Below are 22,339 nucleotides of genomic sequence, written 5' to 3'. Positions count from 1 at the left end.
TCTGACTCCACAGCCTGACCTCCTTCCAACTCTAATAATAATAATACGTTAACATTTATGAAGAACTTACCACGTTGTTTCACATGCCAACTCATTTAATCTTCATAAAATAAATGTGTTATTATTATTCCTAGTTTACAAATAAAACTAGATTAAGCAGCTTGTTCAAGGACACCTAGCTATATTTCTTTGTCTTTCCTTTCTTTTTTTTAATGTTTAAGAAAGGTTTTATTTTGTTTTTGTAATAATTTTTACTCTTTTTGTGTGGATTTTTTTCCATGTAGCTTTTTACTAGCATAGTCAAGATGAAAACCCAGGTATTCTGACACCAAAGTACATGTGTTTAACCACTACAGTATCTATATATAATATATCTTATGTATACATTATATACAATGTATTATATAATGTATATTATATAATACATATTATATAACGTACATATGTGTATATTATCTATATTTTATATTATACATAATATGCACATGTTATATATAATGTATATATGTACATATATTATATATAAGCTATATAATATGTATATATTATATATAATGCATATATTTATATATTATGTATGTTCTACAGCAGAGTATAAAATATATAATGTATATATTACATATAATACATTATGTAATTGCATATATTATATATAGTACATTATATATAATATACACATTATATATTATATATATATTATATGCTCTCTTCTGTAGAACACAACAGAAAGATATTTACAAGATTAGGACAGAATCATCTCTCTTAATATTGAACCAACTGGACAATTTAGCTTTAAAAAGAGGAGGCCAGCCCCAGTTCTCACTACTAATGCTCTATTTCTGCACTCCACTCTATCAGATTTTGATATTTGTATGAAAGCTAAGACTTCTTTGAAATATATGAAGCTAAGTGTTTGGGAAGAATGTTTCTTTTCTTTGATTGTTTTGACCCTCTGGATAGACAGCACAATCAATCTGAACAAAAACAACCCTGAGAAATTAAATTAGAACAGTTTCTGTATTTACTGGCTGAGTTTCCTTAGGTCAAACTAGCTTCTAAATCTCATGAGCACAAACCTTCCTCTCCCAACCCATCTTTTAATCAATGTAAATAAACACAACATGAAGGACCCATGTGTGCTTTTTCATTGATAGAACTTTTTGTAAATAAATGATGAAAGAATTTTATAAAATAAGAGAAAGGATGAGAAACAGACCCATGTTTCCTATAAAACTGTTTCGACACAGCTGGCTTGCTCACTTTAAAAGAGTTCTGAGACCACTAAACTATAAAAGAAATAACTAATTAGCATACAACTTTAAAGACAATTTTAAAATATGAATGGATGTCAGATTTTAAGATATTCCTGTTTGGTTTTGAAGTCATGCAATACTTGTGAGATGCATTTTGAAATTGCCTTGAAACTAGTTTAGACCCAGTGTCCTAAGGCATACAAGGAAAGCTATAACGTTTGAATTCCAATAACAGACACCATAGAATGTACTCTTTTAAAATAAAATTGTGGCCAGGCACAGTGGCTCATGCCTGTAATCCCAGCACTTTGGGAGGCTGAGACAGGTGGCTCACAAGGTCAGCCTAGCCAAGATGGTGAAACCCCAACTCAACTAAAAATACAAAAAAAATTAGCCAGGCATGGTGGTGCACGCCTATAATCCCAGCTATTCAGGAGGCTGAGGCAGACAATTGCTCGAACCCGGGAAGCAGAGGTCGCAGTGAGCCAAGATTGTTCCACTGCACTCCAGCCTGAGTGACAGAGCAAGACTCCATCTCAAAAATAATAATACAATAAAAATTAAAAAATAAAATTGTAAGACTAATTTGAAGCCTCCATTATCATTGATAAAATTAGCATTAGGCTTTTTTTTTTTTTTTTTTTTTTTTTTTTGTGGATGGGCATCCATTCAGGAAGTATGATATCTAAGAGAAAGTCTTTTGTATTCTATGTTTTGATGCAAGCAATAGAAACCAATCTCCAACTAGCTTAAGCCTAGAAGGGATATATTGACCTACTGAAGGGCATAATGAAACTGGCTTTAGGGGCTGCTACAAGCAGGGACCCAACCACTGTCAGGATTTGCTCTCTTTCTCTTGCAAATCGGCTTCATTTACTCTAATCAGTTTCACTGGCAGAGGACTCAGCGTCAGATACAATGAACTCACCCCATTACAGAGACACAAGGAACTTCTTTCTCCCAGCTTTAGTTAAAAACAAAACAAAGCAAAGCCAATAAAAGGATTCTGGCTGGCCTGTCTTGGTCACACCCCTGCCTTCTATCACTCTTGCTGGGGCCAGTACCATATTTAATGTAGCCTGGAAAACACACCTACGTTGTGGCCATACTGGGTAGCAACTGTTTATAAAAGGAGGAGGTAATGGGTTCTGGCCAGGAAAAATCAATAGTTATTGCATCCTCATCTTTTTAATATTTTGAGTGATAAAAGGAAAATAATTTGGCATTTAAGAAACAGATCCCAAATAACATACATCATGGAAAGAAACAAGGAAGAAAGAGGAACAAGAGATAACATTATTTTAGAGAGCAGCCTGGAGGATTTTATAAACATGTCAAGATGAAAATCCATCATTTCTACAGCAGGTACAGGTCTGACTCATTAGGGTGCATGATTCTAATGCCCAAGAAAACACCCTCCATAGCCAATGGGATACACTGCAGGAGAAGTATACAAACAGCATTTCTGTCTGAGAGACTGGTTGGTGGTAGAATACTATGCAGTGGGGTGGGGTCACAAGAATAAGAATATAATGGATATTTGGTTTATCCTAGCTTTGTTTATAAGCAGTTTATTTTTGTTTTTTTTTTTGTTTTGTTTTTTTGTGCTTTCCAATTATTCATTAGCCTTTCAGAACTTAGAAAGGAGGTTTACAGCATTGCAGTCATTCTTGGAATAGTTCAACTATCCCAATTCCAATTTCTCTAAGAATAAAGAGACCCAAAGAGGACCCTGGCCTCCTCCAGGAGCAGAGAAAAAGCACCTGATTCACATAGAGGCCTAAGCTTCCATTTATATGACTCCTATGCCTAGCCTTGACTCGGTCCTACAGACAGCAATGAAAAATGAAGAGGCCTCATTTGTGTTGCACTTTTTAAACTGTTTTTTGAATCACTGATAGAATTCTGTGGACACTGGCTTCAATAGACCAAGCATCTTCTTATCTGGACACAACTGCCTGTCTAAACATCCCTCACCAGCAGTCTAGAAAGTGGACCTCCTCCAGAGGTTCCCATCATTGTCAACATTTATAAGAACACTCAATCATATGGGTTTTCTATTGTTTCTCCCTCTGCTTCCCCACCCTTCCAGATGATAGACATGATGTACTTTGTCATCATTATGCTGGTGGTGCTGATGAGCTTTGGAGTTGCCAGGCAAGCCATCCTTTTTCCCAATGAGGAGCCATCATGGAAACTGGCCAAGAACATCTTCTACATGCCCTATTGGATGATTTATGGGGAAGTGTTTGCGGACCAGATAGACCGTAAGCAAGTTTATGATTCTCATACACCAAAGTCAGGTATTTAAATTCAATTCGGTTGTGTCTTTTCCAAGTTCATTTGTTTGTTCTCAATAAATGGCTCAAGATAGAGGACTGATTCCTAGCTTGCTATCTTGGAGGAAAAAAAATTACAGAAGGTGAATATACAATTTTAGCAAATTAGTTCTTGGGTGTTTCTTACGTATGTCATGTTCTGTGACACAAATCGACATCTGGTATGCCAAATTTCATCAGAAAATGAACCACTTAAAAAGATCTAAATTACTTTATGATTCAAAATCCCAGGGCCATGTGTTGAATATTTCAGTATCAGGAATACTTTATGTCACTACCTCCCCACCTCTACCCCAGCCACCAGCCCCAGCCTTTAGAAAATAAATTTCTTGAGTTGGACTTCAGAACAAATAAACAATGCTCAATTTCACCATCAGAATTCAAGAGTAAGGGCAAACATCTGCATGGTATTTTTCTTGCACTGGAAACTATTCTCCAACTCCCTTTCCCACTGTCTTAAATTATGTGCTATTGAGACTCATAGGAAGCTAGTATTCATTGCCTGGAAGTATGGAAAATGCCTTAGGTCATAAACTCAGTTGCTTGCTATAAATGCCAAAAAGAAAATAGTATCTATATTATGAAACGATTCAGTGTGGGGAATGAACGCCAGCAGGCCCCCAAGGTTTCATGCCCTAATAGATGCTGATTCTCTGTAATAAACACTCCTTTTGTATGGAGTTTGAAGATAGTTGTTTCCTAGGAGTCTGTTCCAGGATTTTATTTGGACCAAATGTCAGGACACACCAGGCATTGGGAAATTTTTTGGGAAGAAAGCATCATTAAAGAAACATCTTTCAGTGTGGAGGAGTTGAATCTCAGGAGCAACAATTTCTCATTTCCCCTGAGGAGTTTAGTTCTGGAAATAACATCCCTCCAACATTTTTGAATTAACATTTTTCAGACATTTTTTGCTGACAGACCAGCCATCTGAGCCCTGGACTGTGGACATGGATTAGGGTTACATAACCAGGTAGTATAGCTTATTAAGAGCAGGAGCAGAGACTAGTTAGCATGCCTCCTCCCACTGCCCATCCCGGGTAGGACTGAGACCAGGAAAACAGGGGCAAGGCAGCAAAGAGTGTGAGTCCTCCAGGCCTGTGAAGAGGATGTGTACCCTGGCAACAGAACACACCGGTACGTCATTTATTCTTCCACGATGGATTTTGAACAAACACACTTTCCTTCTCAAAATGCGTTATCTAAGGCAGTCAAGACTTTTTGGAACACCTAATTGGAACAAATACTTGTTTCATGAGACTTAGCCAACTCACTGAGGAAGAATTTTAACTCCATCTCTTGGTTGTAATACCTTTGGCTGACAATGTGCAGCCTTCACCAAGACAGCTTGCCAGGGACTGGGGAAAATCCTTTTGAGAGCCTGCTTTCAAATGGTCCATAAAGGCGAAACAACACTTTTTAAAAACCCACCTATGACCATTCTCCTCAGGGATTAAATGTGCTATTTGCCCCCGAGAAATCGTTTTTCCACTTAGTTATATTATTTTGCCTTTTTTAGTTTTCCTTTCTGCTCCAGAAAGAGATTAAGCCCCCAGGGATGTTTTGACAATGCTCCATTTTGGGATGGGAGAAGGAGGGAGGTGTAGGTGTGTTTTATAAATGGGTTTCTGTCTGTCCCTCTACAAGTGGCCATTTATTGATGTTGTACTATGAACCCAGCCTAGTGCAACAAACACCACCATCTGGCTGAATAAGAGGATTTATTATTGTCATTTTAAAAGAAGGGCTGATTGTAGTTTAGAACTTGAAAACCCCCTGGAGACAGAGAAGAAGTGTTTTGTGTGAGTGAAATATGAAAATAGATTTCCCACCCTGTTAATTAGATCTGTGGAGCTCTACGTGTGTGAGAATAAATTTCAACTCCAAATCCCAATGTATAACTGACCCAGCCTTGGATAGATGCAGCCTTCATGATGCCCTTCCCCAACTACTCACCTTCCTTTTCGATGTTCTGAAAGTGCTACAATGGTAGCCACTGTTCTAAGCTAAATCAGCCAGTTTTCTGTCTATTGCTAATGAGTATTTGTCCTTTCTCAAATGGATATAGAAGGCTGCCCCCAAAATCTGTCATGACATTTGGCCCAAGTCATTGAATATTCCTGTCCTCCAAATGATTTGATATTCATGTTATGGCCCTGGATGGGCCCAGTGGGGATTGGGTGACTGCCCTACCTAGTCATTCAGAACTGCTCTGGAGTCCCAACTACCAAGCTATTTGAGAAAGGCACAAATCCTTTATGCTGCCCTATGATGTCCTGCCTCTTTTCTGTGTCATGCCCAGGTTGATTTGTGAAGCATGTTTTCAGGCTGATCGGATCTCACATCCGCCTGGACCCACAGCCCTGCCCCGGGTCTGCCAGTCCCATCCTGTGGGTGTACCCCTGGTGGGCCTTCTGAAGTGCTGCTCATTCAAACACACCTTCGCAGAGTGACTCATTTCTAACGGAATGCACGTGCTCCATAGCTAACTCTTTTTGTTTTTTACTTCAGAATTGCTGAGCCCATTTCATGTTTGGGAAAATGCTCTTTCTTAATTGGGTTGGACGTATATGGATGTACAATAGGGCCCTTGGGGTGGGTTTTTAACATCAATCACACACCTCAGAAGAGAGGGCGGCTTTGATGCCCTCACTTCTGGGAGGCAATGTTACCTTACTACAGATTTTTGATATGCCTTCCACTTTTTCTTCTGTTATTTGTTCTAAACACAGAGACCAAAGATTGATAAGATCAATAAAGCCTAAGATACTGGAATGAAACTTGTAAGGTTACTTTCCAAATGTGCTTAAAACTAAACCAAAAGGAAAGAAAATGGAGTCGCTCTAAAGTCACAACATAATTTAGGTGCTTTTCACCTCTAAGCCGTGTTGGAATATACACAAATGACAGTTCAGCCTTCATCCAAGTTCTCTGTGGAGACTGAAATGTTTGCTTTGGGTTTAGGAAGCGGAGGAGAGTGAGAGAATGTGATTGGAAGCAGACGATAACCTGGGGAAGGGACTGTGACTGTCTGCCCTACCCGGAAACGTTGCCTACCGCCCTGATTTAATTCGTGGGAATGCAACTTGCTGTTGTTGTGTGGTTGGTTCCTTTTTGGTTTGTTTGGTTTCTTTCAAATAGCCCAAGATTGTCCTCATGTGTTTGCTATACAGAATCCTAGCTCTCCAAGACCCAACCTAAGGGCTGCCATGAAGTAACTTGGGCTCTGGGTTGTTAAATGCATGGCTACCAAATGATGACACCCTTTTGGGTAGTCTCATTTGTGTGACCCACGTGACATGGCCTCTGAGAGCTGGTCAGGATCCCACTGGAGCTTGAGGGGAAAAGCCACTTAGAAGAGAGGAGCAGCAGAATTCATTTCCAGCCCAGCAGCATTTCATGCCAAGGCCGGAGCAAAGCTAAAATTAGATGGACTCTTGCCAGCTTAGAAATCTGGTTCTGCATTCTGGTGTGTGAGGTGCCTAGAAGTGTACCTTTGTTGGCAGGGAAAACGGGGTGTCTCTGGCTTTCTCCAGCCCCTGAATGAATACGACTTTCATTTATTTACAGGGCGTCCATGTGCTGCTGGCTGTATATTCAGATTCCCCAGGCTGTACCAGGGCAGGAGAAAAATGAATCATGCTCTTGAATGCATTAAGTAAGGGTCTAAATTTAGTCTTCCTTTCTGCTTCTCTGAGTATTTTCACAAGTTTAGATAGTAATGTGAAAGCAGAATGTCCAAAACTTACTTTCTACCATGACAACTTAATATTATCTAGCCCTTTCCATTCACTCCAAATTAACTATGCGATCTACTTAATGCCTGGGTTATGTTTTTTTTTCTTACTGCCTAGGGCTTTTCCATCTAAAATTAATAGGTAGTCTGGGGTAGGAAGGTTTTTGTTTTGTTTTTGCTTTATTTATGTGTGTATATATTTAGTACAAAGGTTTGCTATGAAAAAAAAAAAATCCTTGCTTTTTGGGTCCATGTTGTCTCTGTGATGTTGACTGAATTTAAAGTGTTGTTTTTGTCATGTGTGTGCATGTAAAGCCAAAACACATTCCTGAATTATTTTTCTACCTCAAATTAATTGTTCCTCACTTCCCATGTGGAAATCAGTACAGCTCAAGGAGCCAGTCTCTAAAGTACGCCTGCTTGTGGTGAAGCTTAGAGCAGCATGAACGAAGAAGATGACTATTGTTATGCATTGCAATTGTGAAATGCCAGTTCTCAAGACTCAGGGCTGTGCATCTATTTAATATTCTGGACTGACCTTCTCTAATGGATTCAGAGCACACTAATGCCTAACAGCTATAGTGTGGGGAGTGTTGCTTGACCAAAGAAAGTATTTTGGAAAAGAAAACTTGAGCCAGTGCCAACTTTTGGGAAAGGGAGAATTGTTTTGTTGGGTTTTGTTTTCACAAATTGCTAAGGAAGCAAGCCAATATAAGGCACCATCCTCATTTTCTGTCCCTGAAAGTCAGCTCACGTTATAGAGAATACCCACCTGACTTGTTTACTAATACAAACTGAAGCTTCAGGATTTACTAATAACAGAGCTATCTGCAGACAGGCCTTTGTGATGATTCCGGACACTGTTTTGATCAACACTTGTTCTATTGTCATAACATTTAATTAGCATTTTCTCACAGGTTGGACTCCACTTTGAGTTCTTTCTTCAGTCAATGAATATTTATTTTCTTTGTACTATGAGCTGAAAACCAGAGCACAGAGATGCCTGTGACAGCTGACACTGACAATGCATGTGTAGGGATGGAGCCAAAGAAGGTAGTCAGTTCTACCTGGGGTGGGAGATGAGACCTTGCAGAGAAAGGGAGGGTTGAGGTGAGCCACGCAATATGAGCTGATGTTTCAGGCAGATGAGAGCAGGAGGTGTAAGGAGGGGAGAATGGCCTTCCAAACTGCGAATTAGTATGAAAAGTTCCAGGAGCAATGGATACTTTAGTACGGCTGATGGTAGAGTAAGAGGCAAGAGACAGGAAGTAGGAGAGAAGGGTCTGAGGAAAGAGACGGGGTACAGATCCTGGAGGACTTATACTCCATGCTCAGAATAGTACCATGATCAAGACGTATGTTTTCATCAGAACTCCCAAGCAAAAATGTGGAAGGTCCATAAGAGGGGTTGAGGTAGGAGGTGAGAGGTGAGAGGAAATTTCTAATGCAGCAGCAGCTGGAATGGAGGAAACAGGCAGGATGAAATTTTAGGAAGGAACAATCAAAAGAACCTGAGAAGAAATCAGATGGTACAGAGGGTGATAGTGGGAAAAGCGGATGAGGATTTAAAACAAAGGAGCTGGAGATTATACCAAGGTTTCTGGCTTAGTCTAAAGGGTGATGTCATTCACTAAGATAGAGAATCTGGGACAAGGAACTATGGGGGTATGGGGATTTTTTCTGTCAAGATTGAATTGAGTTTGAGGTTTCTATGCGAATTCCAGGAAAACCATGAAGAAGGCTATTTTGCACATAGAACTCTGGAGCTCAGTAGAAGCTGGACTGGAGATAGAGATTTAGGGATCAACTATATAACCACCATGATGGTTAATGCCATGATGGGTGAGCTTACCAGAGGGCACAAGTAGAGGGAGAAGACAAGGCCAGAGTGGAATACTGAGTGGTCAACAGTGTCAAATGCAAGAGAAAAGTCCAACTGGGTGGATATTTACAGAAGTCCATTTAGTTAGTCCTTCAGGAAGTCACTGGTGACTTTTGCCAGGGGATTTTTATTTCAGTGGCAAGTGCAAAAACCAATTACAGTGATGTAAGAGTAAATGAGCAGCGGACAAAGCATTTACTAGGGAAGAGGGAGAGAAGTGCTGTATATGTATCAGCGGGGCAGGAGGGACAGAGAAAGCACAATGTAGTAGAGCTCTAAGAAGAGTGATGTCTTGTAATCACCACTAGGAAAACGGCAGATGTCACTGACTTGGTACATATCACAGGAGTGCTCTGGGCCACCTATTTGCATAGATAAGTTGTATATTTTCCCAGTCACGACTCTGCACCCGGATATAGTACAGGAAAGACAAATGGCTGGATTAATCCAAGATTGAGGCTTTGCTGTGCCCACAAGGTAGAGAGAACAGGGACTAGGGCTATTAAAGATGTTTGCAAGGGTACTTGAAGTTATACATTGTGAGGTCTAAGATGAAGGGAAAAGAAAGGTATAAAGTTGGTGAAAACCCCAGAGGAAAAAGGAATAATCAAAGGACTAGACTTCTAGCCTGAGAAGCAATTACATTGACTAAAGATCCCGAAGGCTGTGATGATACGATGTGGTCAGGGAATAGTAAATTGGTGTTCAGAATTAAGAGGTGAAGCAGTTTAGAATAATGATAAGGTCCAGGGGTAGCTATGAGGATGGGTTCTAGAACATGCTGGAGTTGAGGTCAAGTATCTTGAAGCTAGATTCTTCTGTGCTTATCAATACAGATATTGAAGCTGTTCACAATGACAGAAAGTGTGAACGGGAAGACTTTGATCAAGATGCCCTGACACTTAAAAAAGAAAGGGCTTTTTGCACAAGAGTAAAAAACAGTGGTTTTGAAAAGGCAAAGAGTATCAGTAAAAATGCAGACATTACCTCTGGGAACCACAATGTAGAAAATGTGCAACTTCTACTTGTAAAGGTTACAGAGAGGTGGTGTCTTCCTGCAAGATAGATTTTAATTAAGGCAAGAAAATGGGGAAGTGAACTCATAAAAACATGAGAAAGAAGGCCAGATGCAGTGGCCCATGCATTTCGGGAGGCTGAGGCAGGAGGACCATTTCAGGTCAGGAGTTCAAAGCTCCAGTGACATATTATTGTGCCACTGCATTCCAGCCTGGGCAACAGAGCAAGACCCTGTCTCAAAAAAAAAAAAAAAAAGGTATAAGAAAGCAGAGGAGTTTGTATTCAGTGATAATTGGGTTCCAGAAGACTCAGGGGAAAAGGAGAAAAAGGGAACAGCGATAAGAGCTCAGGGGGCAGAAAGCCTAGCATCATATGAGGACAATAGCCCAGGGGAAGGTGGGTGGCTGGATGAGCTTGCATTGTAGAAACAGAGACAGAAAGAAGTATGGTGAGAGTAACTTAGCCAGAGTTTTAAGAGAGTTAAAGACTGGAACCCTAGTAGTATAAAAGGTCAGATGAAGCTAATGATATCTAGCCCTAAAAGGATGGAATTGGAGACTTTGTGTAACAGAGAAGTGTAACTAGATCCTGAAGAGGAACCTCCCCAAATGGCTAGAGAATTCTCCATCTCAAAGGAGGTTCTCCTTTTGAAACTGGCAATGGCTTGTGATGCTAGAGAAGCATCAATCATCACCTTCCACAAAGGTGAACTCTTGATATAACCTTGGAATATTCCACTTTTCTTTAACTTTTTCCAGACTTGCTAATATCTTGCCTATAATTAAATTGAGTGTTTGTTCCATCTTGACCGATTTCGGCCTCTGTTGTAATTCTGCCTTTAACAGAGCATTTTTGTTTCACCCTATGTTTGTGTGACTTCAAAGGTCATGCTTTTTCTACTCTACCACGACTAGTAAAGTCCTCAGTAACCCAGCTACTCCCAGTAGAACTCCAGAAACACCATGTAGCCTGAGCCCACAAAGCATGTGCAAGCTAGCGTTCACTTTCATACACTCTCACATGTATATGCAGACTCACATTTCTCTTTTCTCTCCTCCAGCCCTGCTTCTGCCAAGACATTTTTATCTATTCCCCAAATCCTCCTTTCTGTTGCCCCTTCTGAAAACACTCTAAGGTCCCTGAGGGCATGTACATTTGAAAAAGCAGCCAGAGAAACTCAAGGGCTATTTCTGGATTCTGTGCTGCCACCTTCTGTTCCCTGGGGTGGGGAGTCCTGAGCCAGTACCTGCTTGAAATACGGGAAGAGAAGTGAGTACTTCTCCATACTATTCCACCACACTAATTTAACCATCTTGTAAGTAAAAACAGGACACCCAAAATAAAAATAAACCCATCGGCTCCACGCATCCTAGACATAACCTACATGTTTCAAAGGAAAGATTATATATGAAGTAGTTGTAACCTGGTGTCATCATAAATCATCTCACAGTGTGGCTGCAGGGATCTCTTAGACTCCCAGAATGGTGGTAAGTCTGGAAATTCTTCAGAACAGCCTTGTACAGAAGCTATTGTGATGGTACTCATCCAGATCTATGTTGTCCAGTACCATAGCTGCTCGTCACATATGGCTACTGAGGGCTTGCAATGTGGCTAGTATAAATGAGAAACTAAATGTTTAATATTTCTCTTTTTAATTAACCGAGATTTTAATTTAAATAGCTGCATGTTGCTAGTGGCTACTGAATTAGATAGCTCTGTTCTAGAATATAAAAATCCTTTAGAATGCCAGCTCTGTGAGAGCAGGGACCACATTTTCCTTGTTCACTGCACTGTCTCCAACCCCTCAATCTGTGTCTCATACAATGTAGGTGCTCAGAAAATAGTTGGTGCATGAATTAAACTCCTCGAAGCAGAGGATAGAGAGTGATGTTGTTATCTGCTTTAAACAATCAATCAAGCAAACAAAAAGATTTCAGGGACTACATATAAAGAAACTAGTAAAGCTGAAGTGTCAGAAATGTCAGTGAAGATGATAAAAAGAAGCTACGTTTGTTATAAAGGAATTTAAAATGTGGATTATATTAAATGTAGTGATCATGGATTCATGACACACACACATGCACAGGGTGGAGGCGGGGAGGAGTGAGAAAGGAAAGTGGAATCAAAGGGGATTCTAGAGTTAAGTTCCTGAAAGTAGCTAGCTTTGTTTTCAAGAAGAAAATTCCAGCTGCATTCAAGAAATATCTATTGAAAAAGTCATGATTGTAGTATATGTGCAGAGATTAGGCAGCTATAAGGAAGGAAGGGAGGAAATGAGGGAGAGAAGGAAGTAAGAAAGGAAGGAGAAGATAAGAAAAGAAGGGAGGGAGGGAAGGAAGGAAAGGAAGGAAGGCCGGCCCGCCCACCCGCTGGCCCTTGATTGTTGAGGGCAGCAGAGGAAGGGAGAGAGAGCTGTGTGAGCTCAGCTGCAGGACCAGCTGAGGCCCATGCAGAGAGCCCCACCATGATAGTAGCGGTTGCCGTGCATCCTGTAACTATGGCCTTTCCAAAGGCTCAGTGTTCTGACCATATACAGCAAGGCAGATGGTTGATTTCCACTCAAAACAGAGTACACCCCTTCTTAATGACGTGGCAAGACTTTAATCGATCTTTATTAACAGCAACCAACAAATAGACTGATCTCCACACAGACTAACTATTAGCAGATGATCCCAGCACAGCCCATGCTTTAGTTGATTTTCCCTCAAATGAGACAGAGTTCAAATAAGCCTGCAACCTCAATATGTAAGGGAAAGGAAGATGCTCAAGATCTTTTGCAAGATACTATCCAGTGGAGCGAGTCGCTTCCTGCAGCTAGATTTCAGACCACGTCTGTCAAGTGATGTTTGACTGAATTGCTTGGCCTTCAGTCAGATATTTGATATCTAGAACATCAGTGCTAAGGTTCAAGATGAGTGCTTGCTTGGAAAAAGACCCCAGTAACTTCAGGTCAAATGCAGGATGTTGAGTCTTCATCTTAGTGACACACTCAATTCAAGGAGATGACACCCACTGGTGAGTTAAGGATAGAGGTGGCTATTCCTTGACCCAGGCTCTGGTTATGTGGGCTTTCATTTTACACTGGACATATATGTTTTATGGACTCTTCTGTGTATATATCTCATAATCTAATACACAAAGGAATAAAGAAGACATCCTGCTATAATATTTTCCAGATTCTAGTTTGAATAGGTTCATTCATTCAGTGACATTTAAAAAGCACTTCAAGGGCCAGGCTCTGTGCCACAAGATGGGAGTTAAAAAGACATACTTTATTGCCTCGGTTTTGAAGGAAGTTGCTGAAGAAGACTGACAGCTAAACACACATTACAAATCAGTGTGATATATATCACATACATATCTCATATATATCACAGAAGTGTTGTGTAAGGACTTAACTCAAAGGAAAGGGCACAGTTTAGCAGTAGGAAGAGGGGACAGAGAAAAGGAAGGGAGGGCCAGATGCACTCTGAGAAAGTCTCCTGGAGGTAACAGCTAAGCTGGATCACAAAGGATATTAAGCGTTTTTCAGACAGATAATGACAGGGAACTCTAAACAGAGGGACTGTTATGTACAAAGCCAGAGACATGACAGAGCACACCTGGCGTGGACCTGTGGGGGCCAGAGAGAGTGGAGACATGAGGTGTCCTCCCTGGACCAGCCTGGAACTAGCCTCCGGGTTAGTTCCGTGTACCAGGTGCTCCCAAGCCCCCTGTACCTAGCCTGGGTTAATGTGGACACCATAATTTTTTTGTCTGATTTATTGTATGTATCCCTCAGTGGATTCTATGCATTGTGGGGCTTGGGGATGGGTTGGGACCAGGGTCTGTATTCATCTTTTCCACCATTACTTGAGCAAATAAGTGGAGAAGAGGTTAGTAAGGTAAATTGCTGTAAAGGGCTTTATATGTCAGGCTAAGCAACTTGGATCTTGTGGGAAATTCACAGGTCACCTTGTGTGGAGCCCCTTGTTAAGTACAGCTTCAGTTTAAGGAACTCATAGGTGTCATTGAAGAGTGGGGAGATGGCAGCTAGAAAACATACAACCATAATGCTCATTTCAGGGAAATTAGATAAGCCATAAAAAAGCCCTTTGTTCCAAAGTATCTTCTAAAAGAGGGGTAACAACTTTCTCTTTTAAGAGTAGAAATATTCCCTGAACAGGTTAAACCTGCTGACTCTTTTCCCCTTAATGTGAAGTATGTGAATCTCTCCTCTCAACCCTCAAAATAGCTGAAATCAGCATTCAGGAAAGGAGCGTTGAAATGGGGGCAGGTGACATGGAAGCTGATGGCTCAGCATGCATGAGGTGGGCCCTGAGCAGCCAGCAGCCAGCATGAGGCAACTGAGTGTCTGGAGGGCAAGGAAAGTGAGACAGGGTGTGGAGAGGCTTCACAAAGACACGTGGTGGCAAAACGGCTTTGCCAACGTTGCAATTTTGTCAAGGGTCCTGGCAGATGCCCAGTTTGCCTCCAAATACTGTCTTCTACGCTGCCTGCGGTAAATTGCTGATGCCTGAACTTGAATATCAGGATCATCTGAAGTTCTACAAGCCTCAGGCTCCTCAGTTCGGTCTGCAGGCATGGGCTTTCTAGCTGCAGCTTTTTCAGTTCAGCTAGTTTTCTCCTCCTCCAAACCTATCTCTCCCCTTCTGGAAAACTAACAGAGATGCAGAGGAGAGAAAGGAAGAGAGGAGGGAATGAATGTATTTATATACTACTCTCTCTCACTTTTTTCTTTTTTATCATTAGTTCATCCACATCAAAAAATCTATTCCCACTTGGCATGGTGGTGCACACCTGTAGTCCCAGCTACTCGTGAGGTTGAGGCAGGAGTTTCACTTGAGCCCAGGAGTTCTGGGTTATAGTGTGCTGTGTTGATCGGGCATCCACAATAAGTTCAGCATCAATGTAGTGACCTTGATGCTGTGAGTGAGTCTGGGAGTGAGGGAGCAGCAGGTTGCCTTAGGAGGGGTGAACTGGTCTAGGTTAGAAATGGAACAGGCCAATACTCCCATGCTGATGGGTAGTGGGATCATGCCTGTAAACAGCCACTACACTCCAGCCTGGGCAACATAGTAAGACTCTATCTCTAAAAAACTAAAAATAAAAATCTATTCTCCAGGAAACTCAAAGGTCTGAAATGCCCAAGGACAACCCAGAGAAGCTGAGTACTCTCAAACAGGCTTTCTTGTGACCACAAGATAATCTCCCATAGTCAAGGTCTATCTCACTGGTTCTCAACTAGAGGCAGTTGCATGCCCTAACCACCACCCGGCAAAGAGACATTTGGCACTGCCTGGAAGTATTTTGGTTGTCACAGCCTAGGGGGTGCTACTAACATCTAGCAGTAGAGGCCAGGGATGCTGCCTAACATCCCATGATGCACACGACCTCTTCTCCAAAGAATTATCCCCCCCAAAATGCCAATGTCCTGAGATTGAGAAAACCTGGGTTCTGAACCCAAAATTCAACTCCTTCTTATTGCTTCTCAAAGAAAAATGACACAATATAGTTGCCTCAATTTGTAAAAAGTCCTAAAGGACAGATCTGAAGGGGCTCCAAGTCCTCACAAACTAAAGCCAGGCAGAGAGTGCTACAGGTCCCCAATGATCATCCCTTACAGGGTTTCACGACATCTCCCTCTGCTCTGCTCACTCTGTCTTCAGACCAAAGACCAAGTCAGGACATCGGGCATTTAGAGCGTCTGAACAGTCAACATGAAGGACCACTTTTGGCAAACGCCAGTAGATCTTGTCCCATGCCCTTGGGCACCAGTTTTGGACATAATAAGCTATCATTGTTATGAAGAACAAGAAGAACCCAGGGCCTTAACCTATCATTTATAACTTACAAATATTTTGCAAATCCAGGTGGAGTCTAGCAAACTTCAATACCTCCCTTCTCAAGTTTGCATCTAAGAGACACCAGTCTTTATTTTTTTGCGGCGGGGGGATAGAAAAGCACCATGATGCACTCACAAAGAAAGTGGTCTGAGTGATCTCAGATGTCCTGGCGAAATAGTTCAGTTCAATCAATCCAGCTCACTGTTTGTGATAAAGCACAAAGGGGAATCATACCCCCCATGATAAGACTCAATAGTGATATTTACTGACCAACTTAACACCACTGAACCAAATTGAAAACAGCTTTTAAACATGCACTGAGGCCAGTGACTCTATCCTGAGTCGAGGGGCTAGCTTTACAGAATCACAGGCCTTGAAGCAAAAGGATGAAGTCTGCTATGTGCCCTTTTTAATATTCTGAACAAGGGCTTCAGAAGTAAAATGTCACTGTGAACTGAATGGTTACAGTACTGTTACAAGAAAGCCAGTTGCTGACAAGTACTTCAAAGTCACGCGTGCCACCTGAGGAACATAATGTTCAAGCACTGAAGGAACTATACATGGTGCATGCGGTTCTATTCTACAGCAAGTAATTGAATATACAGGGCGGGGGATGCCTCTATCAAACAGGTCACGCACTAAAAGACTGGATTCTTTCCTGTGGATTTAAGATTATCAACCCTATCAGGAGTCTACATAAGATAGCCAACTGCTGAAAATGTCACTGCTTTTTGCAAAATGTACGGCAGTTGTACTTAAGCAGGTTGTACTGAATACAGGGATGCCTGAATTCTCTATTAACTACCAAGTGTGTTACAAAACTATGTCTTGGGTTTCATGGGTTTCTTCTGACATTTCTAGGGAAAGGGAAGTCAATTAACATTTGTTGAGAGGCTATTACAGTGGCTGGCACCAGGCCAGGAACATGATACACTGTGACTCATTAGTGCTGATTTACTAGTGATCTACATGAAGAGCAGAGGTTAAAGAACTTGTTGAAGGCACACAGCCAGGAAGTGGCAGAGGCTGAATTGGAATCCATACCCATCTGACTTCTAGACCCACGCTCTTAACTTCTGCATTAGAACAGAAGGCTGCTTCCATCTGAATCCAGAGCCTTGCGCTTTCCCCTACACCTCACTGCAGTGACTAGACCACATCATGCATTTATTTACTTAGCAACCACTTATTACAAAGAGAAAGCAGTAAACAAGAGAGGCCTTGGCATGCACTTCATAGCAGTTACATCTACTGTGGGGTTCGGTGGAAACAGTAAGTCAGCAAATAAACAGCATACTTTGGGGTGGTCATAACTGCCAGGGAGAAAATAAGTCCAACTAGTAGGATCAGAGTCACTGCGGTAAGGACATGGGCATACAATTTTATAGAAAATGGTCAATGAAAGGGCTTGAAGAGATAACATTGAGCTGAAATGTGAATAATGGAAATAGGCATGAAAAGAGCTGGGGAAGGGACATTCCAGACAGAGAGAACAGCAAGGGAAAAAGCCATATGGTAGGAATGGTCTGGATGCTTTCAACTGGGATCAGAAAGAATGCCAGTGTGATTGGAGTTTAAGATCTACAGCAGGGGCCAGGTGCGGTGGTTCATGCCTTTAATCCCTGTAATACCAGCACTTTGGGTGGCCAAGGTGGGTAGATCATGAGGTCAGGAGTTTGAGACCAGCCTGGCCAAGATGATAAAACCCTGTCTCTACTAAAAATACAAAAATTAGCTGTGCACAGTGGCAGGTGCCTGTAATCCCAGCTACTCGGGAGGCTGAGGCAGGAAAATCACTTGCACCCAGGAGGCAGAGGTTGCAGTGAGCCGAGATCACACCATTGTACTCTAGTCTGGGCGACGAAGCAAGCCTCCGTCTGGAAAAAAAAAAAAAAGAAGAAGATCTACAGCAGCAACTCAAGTTGGTGTAGCATGTCGTGGCAGAATTTCTGTGTTCAAGTATGTGGTTTAATTCTAAATGAGGACTGGATTTAAGAACCAGATTTAAGAACAGGATTGGCAACTTTGCAGCTATTCAAGACACAGTGCACTGCCAAAGGTTGATGGTCAGGAAGGTAGAGAATTGCCCAGAAACCACTGGTTTCCAGAATTAGGACATGAGGAAGGGAGCTTCCTCCACCATTGAAGCCATCATGTGGCTTCCCAGAAGAGTTTCTATGGCACTGACATGTGATACCTTGGATAGTCTCAGAACCACTCATCATGGATAAATTAGACAGTACCGTGAAAAATACATTGTACTGCCCATGAGGAGATTCACCTGTCTCTACAAGTATGTCAAAATGGCATTCATCATGAAAACAGGGGGCATCCTGGTAATACAAATGAGACATGGCTCATAGATGGGTCAGAAAATTACACATTGGAAAGAGGTAGCTAATGTCCCAAGATGCCAGCAGCATTGCACAGAATATAATGTACTCAGAGAAAAAGCTTGATGAAGAGTTTGCTTTTGGAAGTCATCATTAGTCCAACCACAGTTCATAGTTATGGAGTGCCTGGTGTGGGTAGAGAACTTGGTTAAGAATGGTTTGAGTTAGTGTGACAGGAACAGTCCAGGACAGAGGCAGAAACCAGACACTGAATCTCAGTTCTGTCATGTCTACTAACCCTGTGACCTTGGGCAAGTTACTGAAACTCTCTGTTCTTTGGTATATTCTTAACAGTTTGAGGACAGAAAGGAGGTCAACCCTGGTGTTCCTCTCACACAAGAACACAGCCCAGAAAAAGAACGTTCTTTCCCAAATGAATATAAGCCCAAATGAATATAATCAGACATTCATGCATATTATTGTTTTTGATGAAGCTAAAATTTGCATCAATGTCAGAGTGGGATGTATTCAAGGAAAAAAATAAGTATTAATAAATAATAGCACTGGTGATGTGTAAATGTGCCACATTAATGAAAGTGATACCCAAAGACCAAAATTTGGGAAAGAATGAAACAAATGGCACAGTGTCAAAGGCTACTTAGAGATAAGGTGTTATTAGAGATAGTAGTAACTGTAGAAAAAAATGAAGTAGGGTATGTGTAAGGGTGAGCCCTATAAAGCTAAAGTTTGCAAAGCCATTGTTTCTTCCAGCAGGGAAGCCAGCTCCAGGTAGATGTAGGAGCCTTCACTACTTCAGACACCCAGGTGCCCTCTAGGCTTCTCTGTTCCATTTATGTTCATTTAAAATGAGGGGGGAGGATGGCTTGATCCTAGGAGTTCAAGACCAGCCTGGGCAACATACCAAGACCCCATCTCTACAAAACAAAACAAATTTAGCTGGGTGTGGTGGCACACACCTGTGGTCCCAGCTACTTGAGAGACTGAGGTGGAAGAATTGCCTGAACCTGGGAGTTTAAGGCTGCAGTGACCTGTGATTGTGCCACTGTACTCCAGCCTGGGTGACAGAGTGGGACCCCGTTGGAAAAAAGAAAAGAAAAAAAACAAGCTCACTGAAACAACCAAGCCAAAATAAGCAGTCTCAAATAGCATGCCTCTCTCTCCACAGCAAAACAGAACCAAGGTGTTATGCTGCAGCTCCTCATGAAAAACCACAATTGTGTTTCTCCCATTGTGTCAGCCTGCCAGCCAGCCTGAAAGTCATTCTGGGCAGCTAACCTAATTATTCATTCATTCATGGATTCAGCAAATATTTGGAACCAACTCTGTTCCAGGCATTCTCCTGCGTAATGGGGAATAGTAATGAGAAAAACTGATGAAGCTCCTGCCTCCTTGTAGCTCCTCCTACTGAGGAGCTCATAGCCTAGTAGAGGCATCAGAGATCAAACCCAGAATTACACAAATACATACTTAATCGTAAGCTCTGCTAAGTATGTGATGAACGAATACAGAGTGCTATGAGAACATCTAACAAGGAGATATATTTGGGGCTCAGAGAAAGGCTCTCTGAGGAAGTGACTTTCAAGCCAAGCTATGCAGAATAAGCAGGAATTTGCCAGGGAAAGAGTAGGAAAAGAGCCCAGGCAGGGGAAACAGCCAGTGCAAAGTCCTGAGACAGAGGGGAGGGTACTCCTCCTGCCAGTAACTGAGAGAAGACCAGCAGGGTAGAAGTATGATGTGCAAGGAGAGAATGGTGGGGAATAAAGTGGGAGAGGCAGACCAGGGCCAAGTTGTGCAGGGCCTTTTAGGCTAGTGTAAGGATTTGAATGTTCTCCTAATTCACTGGGAAAACTATGAAGTGAAGGATTTTGTGCAGGAATTGAGTTGATGATCATGTTGGTGGTGGTGGTGGTGGTGGTGGTAGAGTGTGTGTGTGTGTGTGTGTGTGTGTGTGTGTGTGACATGAATTGCATGGTTTAACCTACATTTCTGCATCAATCCAAGGGTGGTGGTGTTGGTAGTGTGTGTGTGTGCGTGTGACATGAATTGCATGATTTAACCTACATTTCTGCATCAATCCAAGGGTTACCAGAACCCTTTTTGAGGGCTCAACAAACACCAGACCCTGCAGTGTAGGAGCTGGCAAGCCTGGCTTCCAGGCTGTTTGCCCTAATGTGCTGACTGTGAGGACCTGAGCCCAGTTCTTCACTGTGAGATGAAGTGATTAGACCTGAACTCTAACAGTGGTGGTCTTGACGGGCAGCATGGCCCCCATGTTTTGGAAACTTTACCTTGGAAATTGAAGGGTTTTTTTTGAAAACTTTACCCTTTTTTTTTTGGAAACTTTACCTTAGAAATTCAAGGGTTTTTTTTTTTTTTGCCCTCCCTGATTGTTTTTGCTTGCCCTCCCTGATCAGGGGCATCATTGACACTGAGGAGTTAGAGCCCAGGCTGTGTGTGTAACCTGCAGTGCACAGGACATTCCCACAATGAATCATTGTTCTCTATCCACACAGCTTTCTGCTATCCCAGCAGACATTCATGTAGGTGAAAACCTGGTTATAATTATCTAAGCCTAACTCCATTTTACATTTAAATACACAAATGTTTCCATGTTTTTAATAAGCTGTGAATTTTTCCAGGAATGAAACCACCATGAAAATCGAGGGAGATGGTATTTTGTTTGCTTTGGAACTTTCTCATGGGTTGTTCGCCATTTTGGAAAATCAACTCACCAAAGATAATGTTCCTCATTGTATTTGAGCCTCACATCTGTCTACATTTGTGTCTGTCTTATTCATGGAAGTTCTTCATTTAGGTGTAAGCATTTGACCACTTCACTATGGCTTCTGGAATTGTTGTGTCTGAACATTTATATATTGAAGTAGTTATTTTATTATAAATTATGTTCCTTTGATTTCCCCTTTTTTAAAAATTAGGACATTATATAGATTCTTCTATGACTACATGTACAGGTAAATTATATCATCTATAAATTTCACTTCAGAAGAATGAAGGAGCAGTAGGAAATAGTTATTATTAAAAAGAGGTGTTAGGGCTGAGAAGATTGAGAACAATTGAACAAGCCCGTTCAGGGCTTTAAAATGCTGCAATTTTAGAAATCTAGTTACTTACTGTATTTAGATGGTCTCTTGGTAACTTTAATGTGTGAGAATTCTATGTAAAAAAAAATGTATTTTGTTAAATGGTGGAGAGAGTTATCAAAATTAACATCACCAGTGAGAAGTCATCTTTGTATTGTTTACCCACTGATATGTTATAAAAAGAAGGGCATTTCATCTTGGTGATGTTTTTCCAAAAACCCATAACCCCTGTCTAATCATGGGAAGAAAACAAAAATCAGACAAACTCAAATTGGGTGACATGCTACAAAATGTCTGACCAGTACTCCTCAAGACTCAGTGCCAAAGTGTTAAAAAATAAGGAGAGACTGGAGAACTGTCACCAACCAGAGGAAACTAAGGAGAATGATAATAAAACACAATGTGGGATCCTGGAAGAGAAAAAGAATTTTAGTGGAAAACTAACGAAATTTGTATCAAGTTTGGAGTTTAGCTAATAGTAATGTTCAAACAGTAACTTATGAATGTAAATTTCTTAGGTTTGGCAAATATAGGTGGTTATTTAAGACTTTAGCATTAATGGAGACTGGGTAAGGAATATACAGAACAGGAATTTTCTGTACTAACTCTGCAACTTTTCTACAAATCTAAATTTATTTGAGTTTGTTAAAAGTCTCTTTGTTAAAAAAAAAAAAAAATAGGAAAGCATTAGGAATTCCACATTTGAACGTAACTTAAGGAATTTTTCTCCAGCATCAATGTGTAAAGAAGACAAAGACGTCCAGGAACCACTGCCAGCTAATGCAAAGCACTGTGTCCTTAGTGAGTACGC

At 41.3% G+C, this 22,339-nt stretch overlaps 1 protein-coding gene across 1 annotated transcript in view; it reads left to right on the top strand.

Moving 5' to 3' along the window:
- The window catches only part of TRPM3 (transient receptor potential cation channel, subfamily M, member 3), a 588,224-nt gene that overhangs the window by 529,451 nt on the left and 36,434 nt on the right, over positions 1–22,339 (top strand). The window contains exon 22 of the mRNA XM_011948911.1: positions 3,346–3,520. Within this exon, the coding sequence (XP_011804301.1) occupies positions 3,346–3,520 (175 nt within the window). The remainder of the gene's footprint in view (positions 1–3,345; positions 3,521–22,339) is intronic.

This window comes from Colobus angolensis, unplaced genomic scaffold, assembly GCF_000951035.1.
Source record: "Colobus angolensis palliatus isolate OR3802 unplaced genomic scaffold, Cang.pa_1.0 Scaffold286, whole genome shotgun sequence".
NCBI lineage: Eukaryota > Metazoa > Chordata > Mammalia > Primates > Cercopithecidae > Colobus > Colobus angolensis.
Note: the sequence above shows the minus strand (reverse complement) of the source record. Positions and strands in the feature narration are given on the sequence as shown.